This window comes from Patella vulgata, chromosome 5, assembly GCF_932274485.2.
Source record: "Patella vulgata chromosome 5, xgPatVulg1.2, whole genome shotgun sequence".
NCBI lineage: Eukaryota > Metazoa > Mollusca > Gastropoda > Patellidae > Patella > Patella vulgata.
The window spans coordinates 14331480-14351248 of NC_065883.2; the positions used below are offsets into that span (position 1 = coordinate 14331480).

Consider the following 19769-nt stretch of genomic DNA (forward strand, 5'->3'; position numbering starts at 1 on the left):
TACGTAAAAGATCCATTGACAGTTGGAATTCGATATAAGTGTAGGCCGTAGTGCCAAAATTCCCCTCATAGCACACTGTATGGCGTATGCCCGTCTTCATTAGCCCAGTTCGGAGCAGAACAGTAGAGCGTTAAACCCTATTTTATTTCATTTCATTTCACTTGAATTATAAGAACGCAGAGGCGTGCGCCACTATCAGCAACATGTCTAAGGAATTTGTGACCCTGCAGGTCAGAAAATTGGAGTCTAAGTCTACTATAAAGCGAAACGATTATAGTAAAACTTTTATATCTGATTTTGAGAATATTTAAGAGTTCAGGAGTTTCTTGCAAGCGTAAGCTGCTGAGTTTATTCCATTCTTGTATACTGGATGTGATCAATAAATCGGGAAAAAGTTGTCCGAAATCGAATTTCCTTTGTTTATCTTCATTTCGAAGGGAATTTTATATGTTGGGTCAAGATTTAGGAGATTTTTAAAATACGGTGAAGTTAGATAATCATTAATTGTGTATGGTAGTTATAGTTTGTGTCGTTTTCGTCTTTCTTTGAGTGGAATGAATCCGTTTTCTGTGTAGGTAGAGAGAAGGGGTGTCGTGTCATTCTAAACACTAAAGTTTAGGGGCCTAACAGAAGTCCCTCTTTACAACCGGGTTTTTTTATGTCTTTGAGTGTTAAATGTTAACGGTTCCCAACTGAAGGGGTGTCAGAGAGGCTGGTGAAAAGCCACCCAGAAGAAGAAGATTTAAATTTTAAAGAATATACATTTATATAGTGTTTATCCATGAAAACAATAAGCAAGCTCAGTTCGCAGCTAGTGAATTTTTAAACCATCAATGTATTATATTATACATATGTCATTGAGCTTCAATATAAAACAAAATGCATCATTTGTTATCTTATCTGCATTTTCATCATAACCTTTTATATTTTATTTTATTTTATTTTTAGTTATTGTTTTTATCTTATTTTTTTTTTTATTTTTTTTTTTTGGCAGGCACTGTTCTTTTTATTTTAGGGGGGGGGGGTACGTTTTATATTATTTTAGACCTTTGGGGGGTCACCAGATTCCTGGCGTCCAGTGACAATCTGTGCCGTTTTGAAGCAGATCCCAATAATTTTTTGACCAGATTTGTAACCATGGATGAGACCTGTTTCCAAAAATGAAAAAGGAACTAGCGCAGGTCTTCATTTTCTTAGATATGATGACGTCATGTCAGCTGTAAACGACTTTTTTAGGGTGGCTTAAGAAAAATTCTTCCCGACCGGCAACCAGGCCTTGCAACATCTTTGACAAAAGTGTGTGCTCCTCGAAGGGCACTACGTAGAAAAATAAATGGAAACCATCGACTTTGTACAGGTATTTCACAGATAGGCTTAGAACTTTATACTCAGTTTTTCTTTTATGTTACTGAAAGCAGAGTTCATATTTATATTCCCCATAAAAGGGACAGGATCCGTCCGTCCCTATTGGCAAGTCAGTCGTTTACTGTATTAACTGATTTCCAACCTCAAATATAGATATGGCGTTATCAATAAGAAAATATGTTATACTTTGGAATGTAATTTTATCGAAATTAACAGTATCAAATTTCCGACGCTTTATAATCGTCGCTTTATAGCCGCTTGTGAGTAGATGGCCATCTCGTTTCTGCTTTTCCCAAATACACATTTGAAGATTGTATCAACAAACAAACAAAAAATTATCCTTGAATTCAGAATGTTTAAGCGTAGGATATAAAGTAGAAAAGTCAACGTTCGATTTTATTGATTTAGCATTGTATTTATGATTTAATAATTAGTAGGACTGACAATCGAGACTTCGTTTATGATCTTAGTAATGATATTTGACTATTTATTGTCAAAACTTCAAACACTCATAGCTTCGCAAAGAATAAATTAATTGATTTTTCATTATTTATTTTGAACTATTACAGCAAGAACGTCCGATTTATAATCTTACATAGTGCATCTTTAATATAACGTCGTAAATCTGTCCTGTTGGTGCAGGAAGTAGAACATTAAACACCATTTCATTTCATTTAATATCAGAATGAACAACCCCAAACAATCCAACGAGAACTGTATTCGTGTGATATGTTCATGTTGAATGTTCTAGAGAGCTGCGTTTTACGATCGATTTTTTACTACATGCTTGTGTCAGTTCATAAGCATGCATAAAGCATAATACATTTAATGTGATTTTAGATTTATGTATTCAGTGCACTAATTTGATTGAAGCCTTTTCCCTTACATGCTATATAAACGATTACTGTTAAGGAAAATCGTAAACACTTCCAGTACAACCTGGTAAGTTCTTTGAAAATAATAAAATAACTTCCATAAATCAAGAATTAAAGCACCCCAACAAATTTCGCATCGCTGCTCTCGCCACTCATCATAGCTATAACTGGACCCCGCTATAACTCACAGGGTCAGGTTAAGGGAAGGGCTTTAGTAGGCATCGTTCAGCTGGGGGAGGGGAGGGGTTGAATAATTTATGAATGCTGAATCAACTGATTAGTACCCTAAATTGATTATTTTTTAAAGTTTCAAATAACATAGTGCATAAAATTGTATGGTATACCTGTGGCGGCCGGTGGCTAAAACATTTCCTGGGTTACATAGATCTAGACATAAGATACTTTTAACTGATTTCACATTCAATAGTCGGTGTACAGTAGTGTGGCGACATTACTACAGAGTGAGAGAAATTGGGTTTAACGTCCACTCGACACAAACTAGGTCATTTCAGGACTAACATATGGTTTAATTTTATTTCAATAATTCGCTTGCGCGTAGGGGTCTTTAGCAGTGGGAGGAAACCGGATGACCCGGAGAAAACCCACGAGGTTGGACACATTACTACAGTTTTTGTCGTAGCTAATTCTCCTGTTAACGACACTGAGACCATTATTTCTTAACGTTTCTAATAATTCGACCTTAAATTTGTAGGAATTTACACGTTTCAAGGAAATATTGCCATGCATTAAGCGATATTTCAGAATCACTGAACTCATTAGGTATTATATAGATTTTTATATTTTAGTTTTATCTTTATACGGGGACAACGTTGGCTCAGTGAGTAAAACGTTCCGCGTTGACTCAGTGAGTAAGACGTTCCGCGTTGGCTCAGTGGGTAAGACGTGGTTACCCATTATCAGTGGTGCGGTACGGAGAGCCTGGCAAGAGACAGCGTATGGTTGTTGGAAAAACCGAGGTCCCATCATGAGCATGGCGGCCCATGATTTTACATGAGGAACAAGATTCTTCCGGGCCCCCAAAAAGCAATATTTAAATTTGTGTGCGGGGAAGGGGGAAAGTCCCTAGAGGTGCCGCCGAGTAATATTGGGCTGTGTGGAACATGCTAAAGTCGATTTGTAGCATATGGACCCACTGGTTAAACTTTATGATTATGGTTATAATGTTGTTGAAAACCGAATTAAAACCGCTTGATTTTTGCCATTGGGGGCGGGGGGCGCAAAATCACAAAACCATGACGCAAAACGCGTCATTGCGTCTCTTTTACTTAGCCCCTGGGTCCCATGTACACATCGGCATGCACTTAAAAGAACCTTTGATAGTTGGAAATAAAATTAAAAAAACTTAATAGTTGGAATTAAGAGGAGGTCCTCATAGCACACTGTATGGCTTATGCCATAGTGATGCAGGACGAGGGCCTGACAAGGACAGCTGTCTAGTCGTTCGGATGGGACGAGAAAACGAGGTGCCGTGTACACATTGGCGTGCACGTAAAAGATCCCTTGGCAGTTGGAATTCGATATAAGAGTAGGCCGTAGCGCCGCGGCCCGGGCAAAATTTCCCTCATCGCACACTGTATGGCGTATGCCCGTCTTCATTAGCCCAGGTTAGGAGCAGAACAGTAGGACGTTAAACCCCATTTCATTTATTTTCATTTCATTTCGGTGCAGAATAGTACAACGTTAAAGACCTTTTTTATTTTATCCCTAAATCATAGTGTTTTTTTGTGTTCGGTTACTCCCCATAGATTAAAGATATTAATTGGAAATCTATAATCTATGCACAGTCTCCACGGTCCCCGGTCCCACCCCCACCCCTGTAGTACAATACGACCGGATGGCTGAGACTACAAAGATATTATCAATTGTCACGTGAAATACCAATTTCCGGCTGTATTCTTATTTTTTATAAATTTCGTATTGGTTATAATTGTTGTGAACACTATGTATCTTAAAATAGTTCGGTGAAGAACACACGACCCTATAATTAACAACTATTTTTTAATCATTAACATAGCCAAGTCACTACTAACACATTACTACGCTGAATCATTTGCCCTTTACAAATTTCAACAGTAGACTAGCCGGTTTGACCCTTCATTTCAAGTTCTAAAGAAAATGTTTCCACCTGCGAATTTCGCGGAAATAAGAAACATCACCTTTTAGCTCTTTCACTTTATTGAAGTTTTACGCTCAAAGATTTGAAAAATGACTGTCTAACCTTTTCAGAAAGCAAGAACTCGTTAACTATGTTCAAGGCGTAAAATAAAACATATCACGCGATCTGTGTGTCTTGAAATCGGTTTAACTATCTTGGTCAGTATGTTAACAACTGTCGGAATAAATTGATCGATAGAGTTTTATTGGAAGTTGTCTTTGATGAATTCATTATTTTAAACTGAAAAAAATATGTGTGATGTATTATATTATAAACATCCACCAGAAAAGGTCATCCCATATTATGGTAAGTATGACATCTTAAAACTTTTATAGTAATAAGTGAAATTAAATGCGGTTTAACGTCCTACTTTTCTGCACCAACGTTGATAATGAAGACGGGCATACGCCATGCAATGTGTTATAAGGTCAATTTTACCCGGACATCGGCGATCTTATTTTGAATTCCAATTGTCCTATCCGAATGACTAGACACTGTCCTTGACATGTTCAGCTTTGTGGGTTTTTCTCCCACTGCTGGCGTTATAGTTTCTCCATTTTTATATTAAATCATTAAACTATGGCAATCGCATGTCAATCCGTTTACATCTGCGCCATCCAATGTTCCAGAGAGTTGGTTACAGGCTTGACAAGTGGATAAATTCTAAATAATAAATTATATAAAATTTTAAACTCTTACATAATGAATCCTTAACGGGTGGGCGTATAAAAATATGTGGAGTAATAGTTTGTCGTGTAGAAAATTAATTTATAACCCCACATTTGACTTCCTTTTACTTGTATTTAATTTTGCAAATTGATTCAATTGTTTATTTATATACCGAATGGGTTTTATTATACTATTGTAAAAGTTTGAATAACTAATTCATGCTTGCACTGCTGCATTTAGTTTCAACTAAAGACTAGTCTAAGTACTACTTTCGTACTGCTCTACAATTTTATCTAAAGACTAAACTAAATACTAATTTTTGTACCTGTAGGCCTACTACTTTTTTTAATTTCAACTATAAACTAGACTAAATACTAATTTTGTACTTGTACTGCTGTATAATTTTAACTAGACTATAGACTAATTTTTGTACTTGTACTGCTGTATTTAATTCAATCATACGAGGCTGGGTATGATTACTCATTCTGCTCTTTGTTCTAATAAAATTTATTCACCATCTTTAGGGTGGAAAAACAAAGATAAAGCTAATGCTACAGATCTTCCGGGCTTCCAAATGGAGACCTACTTGCTGATTCTGGATTCCTTTCTGAGCATCTTATTGTTTGGTCCCCTTGTTGCTGTTTACTGGCGGGGAACCTGGGGCATAGCCGACCTGTATTTATTTCCAGAAGATAAACTTTTAAGCCAGTGCTTATCCCTTGGAGGTGGAATGTTGATCAGTTTAACCATGATGCTCCTTCAGGATCGATTTAATGTGTGGAACCGAAAGATGGGTAGTACTGCATTTCTGGTCATTTCCAGGATGCATTCCTATATATTAGCTCACGCTTGTGTTCATTACTGGCGGGGTATCTGGGGGTTTTTGGAATATACCGGAAGGTCTTTACACAGAGCATCTATAACGGCAGCCTTGTCCACTATTTTATTAGTGTTATTCAGAGGAATGTGTGATTCTGTCTCGGCTCCATTATATACCATGACTGATCTAGATCGTAAGGATTATTTCGTCATCCCAACCAGGTTCAAAATAAAGGTAGGTCATCTTATATTCTGAGCAACAAAATAAACGCCACGCTTTTTACGACACATGAACTTTATCAAATAAATTGCATTTAATGCAGATATTAAAAAAAATAATATGTATAATCTGACAATATGGTATTAAAAGAAGTGCGTGAGGTAAAGGGTAACTCGAGTGCACACTACTGGGACCTTCACACTGTATACTTCACGTTGTAAACATCATTTAACGGTATAGTCTTACAACGATGCCAAGACTGTCGCTGGTACATGCCGTCAACTTACGTCAACGTGCGAACTCTCCAGCATTTTGCTGTTCCATGAATGTCCATTCCGTGATAAGAATGACAACTTCACCGCAGCACCTGCGTAATAAATTTCAAAATGCCATAAAAAATGGGTTTTACTGAGAATATATGTTATTCCATAATTGTCTTTTCAGCCCAACTTTGAGCTTAAAGTTTATAGTAGACTGTTGTTTTACGGTGGTTTGTGTTCTGGGAACGGTTGCTGTTCAATGGCGTAGTATATGGGTGATAGCTGACTTGCTTCTTGCTCCCCATAATCCGATCTATTCATCTTGGTTATCCATGGCCGCTGGAAACATCTTCACCCTCCTATTACTTGTAGCCCAATGGCCACTCATGCAGATAGCTAAAACCTTAAAACGTAAAGAGACCAAATTTTATATTTTACTTCTGATAGAAGATGTGATGAGTTTATGTGGAAATGTTGCTGCGGTTCTAGTTTGGCGTGGGTTTTGGAATCTACAGGATCAGTTCTTGTTAAAAGACATTCCAAAAATGGTCTGGGCGTTACATGTTGGATCAGTTACAATTCTCATTCTCTTATTGCATTTCAAGACGGTGACATTAGCAGGTGTGTGGACTGACGGGGACGTGATCTTTAGTGGCGAGAAGATATTTTTCGAAACAAGGTTTATAACCAGTTTCATCAAACATCGTGACCAACAGGTGGGTGTGATTTGTTTATGTCATTAGCCTGCAAAGTAAACCGCCGTCTCCATTAGACCAGTCGGTGCGGAAAAGTGGGACGTTAAACCCCATTTCGTTTCAAAGTAAACCCCGGCAACTGTCAACAGTAAAGTAGGTACTTCACAATCTTTGCCACTTCAATCTTTTTTGTAGACGTTCAATCTTTTGGTAGACGTTGGTTAAATAGCTATTGTACTTTCATCTGCTTTCCCGCCTTCAATGACCTCCATTCCTCAGAGGGTATGATACTAAACACATCGTGAAGTGAAGTCGATTAAAATAAATACTCCGTTGTTATCCAAGTAGTCCTTCCTATATAGATTATGAAACCAATATTCCTTAGGCTACGTTAGTTACAGAGGCGTGGTCAGCATCATTGTCGAAGTTTGAGATAGGAGTTGTGGTGTGTGTGTGTGTGGGAGGGGGGGGGGGGTATCATTTTATGGAGGTGGGTGTGGCTGATGGTTAGTAACGTGCAACATAAACATATTCCTTAAGTGGCATCTAGTAAATGAGCACAGAAGCGATAAGAGGATACTTGTGGAAACGCCGTGGTTTTAGAATAAAACCATAAAACCAGTGATTGATTTCCCATAAATATTTTGTTTTGTTTGAGGCGATAAACATATTTGTTAATCCCAGACTACTCTACATTCTCAAAAATTAAGGCTACTCCAATACCCAAATGACTTGACTGGGGGATTTATATTTATGTCTAACAGCAGCCTTCGAATGACAAGAAATATCTTGTCAAGTTTGGATACGGTACCGGTTAGTTTAAATTTATCTTGCTGGGGTAAACAGTATAATAATAATAATAATAATAATATGATTTGATCAAACGGATCCATCATTTAGTTTCTGCGTTGCTCTATGCGAGGCTTCTGGAGAAGGAATGAGGTGGGGCTGGGGGGTATAAATAATTGACCCAAACGCTTTATGAAATATAAAATCTTACAAAATTAAAATTGTGGAAATAACATTTCTCTTTAGTTTAATTTGTTATAATTATATTCTTTTCAGTCTGACATGCCAGCTAAAACACTGGATGAGAAATGGAATACGGACAAGCCAGGAGTCACGGCTATATCTTACAGCAGACGACGAGAGAATACCTCAAATATATCAGACGATGCTAAGTTCTAATAGGAAACTAAATGTCAGTTGTGTTAAGCGCTAAACAAATATTTCCATTTCATGTTTTAATGTAATTGTATAAGTCGTCGTGCAATATTAGCTTCACAATATACCAAAAAGGAAAATATGTAGGTTCAGTTCAAAGCACATTAAAACGATACCTATCGAACAGCATGTTGTCCCATGTAAAAAAAAACATTTATTGGCAGTTGGGATGAAAAGTAGGCGAAAACGCCGCAATCCGAGCAAAATACCCATCAGTGTACAATGCATGGTGTATTCCTGTCTTTGTTATTTCGGTTGGTGCAGAAAAATAGGATGTAAAACCCCACTTCTTATTATATGTTTTACGGGAGCCACGGTGGCTAACCAGAAGGTCGGGTGTTCGACCCCTGCGTTCATCGGGATTTACCGTCGTGGTTCCCTTTTGTCAGTGGTCTGGGAAGGAACGATGTATAGTCGTTCGGACGGTACGTTTAACCGAGGTCCCGTGTAGTACACATTAGCATGCACGTACAATTTAGCATGCACACACAATTTCCCTCATAGCACACTGTATGGCGTTTACCCGTCTTCTTTAGCCCAGTCGGAGCAGAAAAATAGGACGAAAAACCCCATTCAATTTCCATTGTTTTATATATTTAACACTAAAATTGCTATCAGCCCTTATTTTTTGTAAAGCTGTAGTTTTAAAAAAAACAATTATTTTCCTGATACATCGAAGTCTTAGAAACCACAGTTGTTGTTACTTTTTTTTTTAAATCCGTACAATTTCTAGTTTTATGTGTTCACTAATCGTTTACGTATCTTAAAAGACAATGACTTTGAGGAATCTATTTTGCATGGCTCATGGTTGTGTTGATTGGTATATTCGTGTCTCGACGCCGGTCACGATATCACTATCTTATACATAATAAATTATTAATAAATTATCCATTCCCGTTCTAACGAGCAGATATCTATAGTGTCAATGGTGGTATATGCCAGATAACATGGTCTACAATCTGTATGTTTTATCCTTATACCATGGATCCTTCATATTAAATGGATGCTTGTCGATCACCCCCAATGGACGCGTGGCGATCATTTGGAATGCACGATCATCTCGGATGAAAATGGACTATCATCCACCAAGAATATACCACATCTGGAATGGAAGAGGGACGTACAATGAACCTGCGTCTCGAATGGGCGATCTTCTGGAATGTACGATCGACCAACACCTAGAATGTACGATCGTCTGGAATATATGTGCTTAACCCATTAGTTCTAATAGTTGACATCTGTTGATAACTGATCTTAAATCGTTCTTCTAATCATATCCTGTGGCCACCACTTGGTGATCTGTATCCGTTGAGACCATTGTCGTTGTCTCCTGTGTTAGTGTGGTATCTCGAGATCTAGTTAACTGAGCTTCAAATGTATTGTCGACTACTTCCACGGCATATGCATCTGAAAGATCAAAATTGAAATGTATTTAAGGTAAAATAGAAGAACCGGCTATCAAAATACGAAGTCAGTAAACAGATTCAGCCCATTCAAGCAATATCGCGTAATGGAAAAACGTAGCAGGAGATTAAGGAAGGATAATCCAAGACACGTTGATTCACAATTGTAATAAATATTTCCCGCACTTTGTATTTGAATTTCAATTTGTTAGATCTGGGGCGGAGGAGGGAAGGTTGTGATGGAGAAGTATGGGGTTTAGCGTGTAGGAAACACAATTCGTCGTATTTTGTTTCGCCCAGATTAGATTCCTTTTCCTTGATTGTCAGTCTCGCTTGAAACAAATCTATGTACCGGGATTTGAACGGTGTACGTTCTAGTAACGAGTCGACCATTCAACAGCTGTCGGGTTTCCTCTTGAATTCATGATATACGGTACACAGTTATTGGAAGTTCAAAATCTGAATTATTATTTCAGTTTCCTTTGTGTTATTTATTTATGAAGGAAAGCAATATTAAAAGAGCCCATAAATGTAAGATATGATAATGGTTACGACTTACTATTCCAGGGATCATTGACCGATCTGTCATTCATATCAAAGTTCTCCTGTGTTCGTGGATCATCAGGCATGGTTGGCCAGAGAACATTCCCAGCGATAGGGTGATCATATAGATCAAATCTGTTTCTTCGCTCAAATATTGGTTCTATATACAGACGCCAAGCTCTCCATACAGTGGGTTGATCATCAACAGGAGAACCCAATGTTCGGATATGATCCGCGGGATCAACGCTCGAGTATAGGGTACCACCGTGTAATCCCCAGTCCACTGAAAAAGATATTTTGTTTCAGTTGTAATTATAGTGACAGGTATCCGGTTAGGGGTGGGCTGGGGTTAATTACGAATAGTAATACCAACATTTTCACAGTTTCCTCTGCGAATGTGCTGCTGTGGAAAGCATCGAAACCATGAGCACGCAACCACCTACTCTCTATGCTAATCATAGACGCAACAGCGCACTAAGAGCCAACACTACACCTGAAAACTGTTAAAAATGTGATGCTCGGCTAATCTGTTTAGTGGACGGACAGATACTAAAGTCGTGCCCTATACATAGGTGTGGTATTTTCATAATTTAGACGAAGCCTTTCGTGCTCTATTTTGGGCATGGATTAATTAATCATTCAGTTTTGTTATTTTATCATGAAATGTGTAAAACCGAACACTTACAGTCTTCTTCCGTTGGTTCCCTCCATAGCAGAGCTCTAACAACTCTTTTATGTTCCTCTAAAAACAAATACACGTATACTATATTAAACAAAATTCCAAATTTAATAGCATTAAACATGAGACGGCTTGGATATGTTTATTTCTCAAATCGTATTTTATTCAAAATCATCTCAATCTTGTGTCCTGGTATGTTTGATTTTACACTGAAGTATCGTAAGACCTTTACTTTGGTATATCAAAATGTCAAGTTGTTGTTTTTTTTTGTTGTTGTTTTTTTTTTTGGGGGGGGGGGTATATTTCGGTACGAATTATATATGAGCCATGACTTGGCAGACTAAAGCATTAAAAAAAAAATAAACAAATCACGTAATTAATTAATTATAGTTAGGATTGTTTTATACCTTTCTCTTTGTATATCAAATATTCTTTAATACCATGAACCGCCATAGTTAAAAATGTCAGCCCAAACATCTAGAGAAATAAAAACAAAGATATGTATTTAAAATAGTACGGATTCGTTTCAAAAATAAAAGTCAATGGATGAAGATACAATCAAACAACGGAAATACTTAGAGATTTAAAGCAAACTGGCCGATATAATATTTGTTAGAATTTGATAACCTTTATGTCAACTTTTTGATATATATTTTTTTTTTTTGGGGGGGGGGGGGGAGGTACACAGAATAAATCTAGATCAAACTTAATCTTTTGTATTTTGTCATAGATCTAAATATCAAAATTGTAAACATACCTTAATTCTAATAATCAATTATTAGAAACCAGAGATAAGAGATATAGTTTAAAGCGAGAAATCTAAAGGTGTGACGTTCTCTTCATTGTGACGTCTTGATAATCCAGTAAACGTCACAAAGTCTGCTCCACGGGGGCTGGGTAGAATGTTTAAATCCCCTTAGCATGAATATTGTTCCATTAGAAAACATACTTTGGGACTACTAGTATGGGAATAGGTCCTCGGATTCAGACAGGACACATTTCTGTAAAGAAAAATGAACTGAGACGCCCACCCGACTATTCAAAACTCACTGTAAAACGGCCATTGGCTTTCTTATTGCCAGATTTTTATTAAGTATTTTAGTTTACATACATTTATTTCATCACGGTTGGAAAAAAAGGGCACTTTTTAAAAGAAAATAATATACATTTAACAAGGGCGAAATGGCATAAATAGTTATTTTTACTCTGTGGCATTATGAATATGATTTCTTCAGCACCTTATTTGGGACTTTTCTTTTTATAAGCCAATATTTGACGTAGGGGTGTATATTCTATTCACACCTGTACTTCCTTTGTTTATTCGTTAAAATAATCTACCGGTTAGTTTTTAAATATATATATTTTTCAAATTGTTCGATTAGTTATAAAGCCTATCGTAATTATATGCGGAGTTTCTGCACCTGTCACGGGACTTTAGGGGAGAGATCGGGAGAATTTTCGCGCAAACTAACCGGAATAGTTCAGCTCATATATAGCTACGAGAATAAGCCCTATCAACGGTAACATCAATGTGTCATTGAAATCTATTACATACAGAAATTATTCTAGTCCTACGAATGAAATGACTTTACAATTCTTCAGAAAATTGCTGTTGGTGGTTGCTATGGTTATCACTTCAAATACCGATATCTGTACAGGTATGAAATCTCAGTCATTAGAAATTATTTTAGCTGGATGTAAATGTTACCTTTTTTTTAAAACAGAGGCTAGTTCTGATTCAGCTTGTTTAAGAAGAATCTAAAAACAGAATTTTTCTCAGATGAAATGAAATGAGATTTATCATCCTAACCTGGGCTAATGAAGATGGGCATACGCCATACAGTGCGCTAGAAGTGAAATTTTGCCCGAATGCGGCGCTACGGCTTACTCTTATATCGAATTCCACCTGCCAAGGGATCTTTTACGTGCACGTAAATGTGTACACGGGACCTGATTTTTCCATACCATCCTAATAATTATACGTTGTTCCTTGCTAGGTCCTCGGTCCTGCACCACTGACGGAAGGAACCATGGCGGAACTTCCCGATAAACTTTCTCGGTCAACGCACGGATCTAGCACCTATCCTCCGGGTTAGCAAGTCAACGTCTTACTCGCTGAGCCACCGTTGCTCCTAATTGTTCTGAGACGTTTTCATTTGATTTTAAAAAATCTATTTTTTTTACAATTTTTTTTTATATTTATTTACCTTTTTGTATATATAGTTTTTTTTATGTATATTTATAATCATACATTCGGTTAGCAGAAGCACACGGAGCAGCTTTACACAGGCTGGATTTTGGTGTCAAACAAGTTCAATAAATTGTTATTATACTATTCAAAAAAAGTAGGGGATATTTGATTTTTAAGTGTTATTAAAGTCACCTAATGAAACTGACGAAGAAACAAATGACAAAATGAAATGAAGTTCACATTCATCGATTTATTCCAAATGATCGTTAGACTAAGTAAGGCACAGACTGACCATTATAAGGGTAAAATGATACCCGGGGTCAAACAGCAAAGTTACCACAGCATCACAACCAAGTCAGTAACGGGTAAATCCTCCTCTGTTTGCCAAACAAGCATTGATCCGACGTGGCATACTCCTAATGAGACGTCTAAGGTCATTTTGGTCCAGATTGTCCCATTCCTGTTGCAACGCAGCAGCAAGTTCTTGGACATTGGCAGGACGTTGTTGACGTTGACGTAACCTCTGTCCAAGCATGTCCCAGACATGCTCGATGGGGGAGAGGTCGGGACTCAGTGCTGGCCAAGGTAATGTGGTGATGTTCTGTTGTTGGAGGTAACCTGTAACGATCCTGGCCCTGTGACATCTTGCGTTGTCATCCTGGAAGATGAAACGGCGGCCATGACGTCGTGCGAACGGCACAACATGGACTGCCAAGATGTTGTCCCGGTAGTACTGGCCTGTAACACGCCCTGCAACAACATGTAAAGCCGTTCTTCCAGCAACAGTGATGCCTCCCCACACCATAACAGAACCACCCCCAAATCGATCATGTCTGATGACGTTAACGTCTTGGAAGCGCTCGTTTCGACGACGCCACACCCTCCTACGTCTGTCCAAAAAATCAACAGTGAACCTTGACTCATCTGAAAACATCACATTGCTCCAGCGTCGATTATCCCAGTGTTGACGATCCCTACACCAACGACGTCTTGCCTGAATGTGATGATCTCTCAAACAAGGGATCACGCGAGGACGTCGGGCGCGAAGGTGACCCCTATGCAGTCGATTCCGAATCGTCTGGCCACTCACTCTCACACCAGTGTCTGTTTGAAGACGAGCGCTGATCTGATTTGCTGTGATGACACGATTTCTCAAGGCCAAGGTACGGATAAATCGATCCTGGGCTTGAGTTGTCGCCCTTGGTCGACCTGAGCGTGGTCTGTCCTGTACAGATTGTGTATCACGGTATCTGGACCAAAGCCTGCTTATGACAGACTGAGAAACATTCATCGTCCGCGCCACAACCGCCTGTGTTGTGCCGATCTGTAGCATGCCAAGGGCACGTAACCTTTCATTTTGGGTAAGCCGACGCATATCAAAATTTGTTTTCTGGTCACTAAAACAATTAAACTGATGTTTCCACCCTGGAATTCAATGCCACAATGACTGTAACATTCAAAGTCAGAGTCGTGCAAATCTTGGGTTGGACCCCCATGATGATCCCAAGCATCACCTGCATTCCATGCGGTAGCTATTGGTGCGTTTGGGCGTCACATGTAACTGGAAATGTTTCTTCTGTTAGGTTCTATAGTGACTTTTTTCGTAGTCATTTGCATATTTTAGTATAATGCCCCCAAAATCAAATATCCCCTACTTTTTTTGAATAGTATATATTGTTTTTGTTGTATTCAACTCTCTACATCCTTTCACGTTTGTGGTGGTGAGCCGGACAGAGAGAAAAGAAATAATATTAAAGTCAATGGGAGAAAATTTGGTTGTGGGCCTCCATTGTACCAATCTGATTAAAATACAGATCTATATTTCGTTTCGTTATTTTACACTTTTGATGGCCTACACTACATGAAGATCTGACAAGTTGTACTCGAAGGTCGTTTCAGGGGTCTACGATCGGCTTTTGACCTTATAACGTCAGACATTGATTAATCAATCAGCGTTGGCGTTTCTAGTGGTTTACCCACAGTTCCGTGCATGGCAGGCCAAGAAGTCGCCGTAACAGACTGTTTCATTGGCTTATCCTTCACTTCAACCAAAACACTGGTAATATAACAACTTTTTCAGACCCTAGTGTAGTAAAGACAAAAAAAACGAAATTTTGAACTATATAAAAATCGAAACGAAATAGGACCTGTGCTTTAATCAGATTGATTTTGTACAAGAACCAAGGGAAATGAAGAGTTTTTCTCCTTTAGTCTTCAGCATCGACACCACTTTAACAACCGATCCCAGAAAATGGTTTCATCTTATCATTACCATATGGATCACTGTTAGGGTTCTTGGGTGAAAATGGGGATCAATCTAAGCAATATTCAAGCATTTTTCATTGAAAAGTCACACAGCAACGAAAACGTGTTTTTAAAATCACAAACAGTCTGGTACCTCTTCTCTATACAATTGAAAGAAATCAACAATTTCTATATTTAAATGATTTATTATGAATGTGTTTAGAGTAACTTGTATATAACAATAATATAGCATGATTGAAGTCTTTTAGACATTAATATATATAACAGATACAACCATTCACATTTAAACTCACATTATCAAACTTTATTTACAAAATGTGTAAAAAGATATTAAAAAAAATATAGATAAGTGTTAACAGATTAGTTTTCCTTCTTTTAATAAAGAAGAATTAGTATGGATTACATTAAAGAGCATTATAAGATAATTTTGTTTTATAAGCTTATAGATACATTTGTATGACCATGTTAAAATACGCAAAAGGGATAATCTCTTAAAGACAAAGAAATAGATCATGATTAGGCTTACATAGAATGAAATTAATATTTATAATGCATTGTTATATACATTATGGAATAAACAAATACCTATCCAATTAATATCTATTTGGATTCTTATATATTAACATTTCTTCAATAAAACATTAGCATGCCCCTTTACATTTTCAAATATTAACCCTTTGGCATGTAAATATTGACTACACAGTTTCTTGAAAAAAAAACAATAATATATTAATACTAGTACATCCCTTGACAGACAGAAGAAAACAACTGTTCCTTTGACAGTGTCAAACTTATGAGATATATGAATAGCTTATCATATTATATGAACATTTACTCATTCTTAGGGACACCACATCTGTGCAAGTGACAGGGCTGTCTAAGGATCCCCTGTAACGACAGTTTTAGGAGGACTAAAGATTGTGTCACATGTCAATATATATTAACCCTTCTTTTTTCTTTGAGTACACCACCCACTGAATAAAATATTAACTATAAAAGAAATGTACATTACAACATTTAAATAAATACATACAGAAATAAATATGATCTGATCATCTAAGTTAAGATCTGTCATCATTTAATAGAAGCAAGGTCAACTATTTCAAGTCATTTGACATGGTTTTGTAAGGTCACTGATATCTTTTCGCTTTTAATATTCATCGAAACTACCATGGGTATGCAGAATCAATTGATTTCATCCATGATCCTGTACATCATGAAAACATTAAAATAAAGTTCATTTTTCTGATTGATATTTAACAAAATAATAATATTTAGATTATATAATAAATGACAGAGAAAACAAATTTAAACATAAAAAATCATAATTTACATAACATTAATTATCAAACTTTTTTCATATCAAGTTACTGTTTAATATTATTCTTTTTTATAAAAGTACAGTTAGCTTACACAAGATGAAAATAAACATGAATATTTCCTATGTTTCTTTACAGGTTCTTTGATTTTTAAATATGAACACGGTTTGATGATTATGTATAATTTTTACATTATTTCTATCGCAATAAAATGAGAGACTCTGTTTTATTCCATCAGGAATCTTGTGGTACAGCATGTGTAGAATTGTCATAACCACATATGTATCTAACAAAATGTAGCATCATCATCAAATGTCCGGGCAGGAACAAACAGGAAGTGTAGAAAAACATGGCTAGTACTGCAACTAAAATGGTATCTTTAACAATGTTAAGAAAGAAATAACATAAAAATGGAAGACTTTCTTTGATTTGGTTTTAAAAAAATAGGATTATACATTTTAATGGATATGTTGATGCTGTGTTGAAAATGTTAACATTAATAATTAAAGCTGGTGTTGTCTTCCACTACCATGGTAGTAATTAAGCAGATATCCACTTAATCTATCTAAAAACGATTTTACCCAAAGAGCTTGTCTTATCATTAAACATACTTAAAATACAGATGTGACGTCATCCTTTGATGTTGGAGTACTATTATTTCAAATAATCGTAAGGACAATGTGCCAAGCGTAACTTGGTAAAATATTGAACTCGAGTGACGTATTTCATTGCAAAGCACGTGCAAGTGTCTGTATTTTAAGTTGTTTCATGGTCTCGAGCTTAAGACATTGCGTAATATATTGTAAAAACATTCGGGCCTCACGGCCCTCATGTTGTTACAATATATTACTTAATGTTTCGCTCTCGACCATTAAACAATACATAATGCAAGAGCTAAATCTGCCTATTGCTCTGGAGTTAATATCAGGGACACTTTTCATTTTCACCTGATCAACATGCATGGTTGTGTTTTGGTGCAGCCCAGTCCCTATACCAAATTTCACATAACAGATAGGTTAATGAAGGGACTGAGTGATACAGGCTGTTACTAACAAAAACAAAATGGAATTCCTTTGACATCATTTCGTGTTACTTCCGATCCGACGAAGTTGATCATCGCCAAGTGATAGCACATCAGGTTTGACTTATAATTAATAACGCTGTAAAATGACCAATTTAATTACATTATAGGGTGTATAATGATCAAATAAAGTCTTCTTGTCAATAAAAATGACGGTAAGTGTTAGAACTAGTGAGTATTGTGAAATGATAGCAGATGAAATGTCTTCAACTAGTCAAAACAATATGGTGGCTGATACATTTTGTTGTTATTGTAGTATATAGTCAAGCAGTAGTAAGAAGTTTTATCTTAATCCCTTCAATTGCCTATGTACTTTCCATTGAATCCATTAAGGCTTGTACATGTATCTACTATTATAGGATACGTCTTTACCATACTTCCAATATTTCCACATGTTATCGTATGGAGTAACCAGTCATGTCTCTTTCACCTTCTATTTAGGCTATGCCTATTGGATCAATTCTAATTTACCTACAATAACTCAATCTCACTCAGTTCAGTGAAATTAGGAGTTCACAACCTATGTTTCGTTTGATTTGTTATTTGACTTTCTTAGAAAATTAGATAACACACCTTATCTCTCAACCCTCTGTGTTTCGAGATAAGAGATGATGCTATTACCTTCAATGTAAGCACATGCGAGAGGGATTCGCACCCGGCATTTGTAAACAAAATTGACAATATTTTTAATCAAAACAACGATTGGTTATTGTTATTTATAATATTTCTGCCACACCCAACTACAATTAAGCATATAATCCTACCTGAAACAGGTACAAATCCCCTCTTTTTAAATCAAAGCGACAGTAGATTGCTTTTTCCGACATTTTAAATTTACGTCTGTAACACATAAAGGCGGGGCCTCGTGTGCAATAGCCAATCAAAGTACACATCTGATCAGAGTTGCGCAGTAGTAATACAGCGTAATTATGAACGTCCGAATCAATTTTGGTAAAAACAACGCTTGATTTACTTTATTGTCAATATTTGCTGATAAATGAATGTTGTTTCAGTAGATTGGACTGCCTATGTCTGTGTAATATTAGTAATAAGTACTAATAGTATAAAATTAACTTATTTTTAAGATGGTACATATATTAATAAAGAAATTGAGTTTGCCACTTGGAACTAAGGCATCCAATCGTAGCTAAAAACAAACACATCAGTATATCTCAGCGTTTTTAGTTACGTTCTCGTAGCTATTACTTTAACTTAGAAAATAAAATATGCAACTTTAGATATCTACATTTACAACTTCAAAAGGATACTAAATATTCTTCTTTCTGTTGGTTCCAACATGTAAAGTGAGGTTACTAACGTATACTGGAAATACCAGAAGGAAATGTAGCTCCAGATCGTCTTCAAAACCATGTTTGTTTGTTGGTAAACGAGGAATGCCTCTAGTCTTTTCGGTGTTTTCTTCTGGTTAGTCACCAATGCAACCGGAAATGCATGTTTTGTCAAGAAGGGGAGATAACTAAACGCTTTTGGGAGTTATTTCCCTTTATCTATGGTAACTTCAATCTAAACATTTTAAAACACTAATATTAGTGTAATATTATTCATTTTAATCCTTAAAGATAATTCCTACTAAGAAAGAATATTGTCATACTATACAAACTCTCTAAAAATATTTAACTAAAAACTTATGTTTTTTTCTTAACGTAAAAAGTCATGTTAGCGAATCGAAGTTAAATTCGATATGACGCACCCTTTAGAGTTAGCTGTTAGGCCTAAATAATATTTTTAATATTTTTATCTTAAATTCGAATACTAATTAAGATCTAGATTGGGATATGATTAACAGTTATTGCATTCACTCAATATTTCCAAGCGCTAATCTGGAGCATCTCGTTATTCCAGCGTTTTATATTTTCCCGCCAAAATGATAATATTAATTACGTGTTTAACAACTTTTCAGGAAAAGTCGCCTCCTCGGCTCCACACAACAATTATTGTGTCATAGCCCCTAAATAATAAAAATG

General features: G+C 36.5%; 1 protein-coding gene and 1 long non-coding RNA gene across 2 annotated transcripts; one reads left to right on the forward strand and one right to left on the reverse strand.

The window, feature by feature from the left end:
• The first annotated feature begins 6581 nt into the window (after positions 1 to 6581).
• LOC130012969 (uncharacterized) lies at positions 6582 to 9894 on the forward strand. The gene is made up of 2 exons (XR_008788220.1): positions 6582 to 7100; positions 8145 to 9894. It is a non-coding gene; the product is annotated as an uncharacterized LOC130012969 (long non-coding RNA).
• Positions 9895 to 15584: 5690 nt separating this feature from the next.
• Positions 15585 to 19298, reverse strand: LOC126820842 (serine palmitoyltransferase small subunit A). The gene is made up of 2 exons (XM_050548976.2): positions 19053 to 19298; positions 15585 to 17080 (listed from the first exon to the last, which is right to left on the reverse strand). The coding sequence occupies exons 1-2, from the start codon at positions 19153 to 19155 to the stop codon at positions 16938 to 16940; spliced, it is 246 nt and encodes an 81-aa protein (XP_050404933.1). The 5' UTR covers positions 19156 to 19298; the 3' UTR covers positions 15585 to 16937.
• Positions 19299 to 19769: the final 471 nt, after the last annotated feature.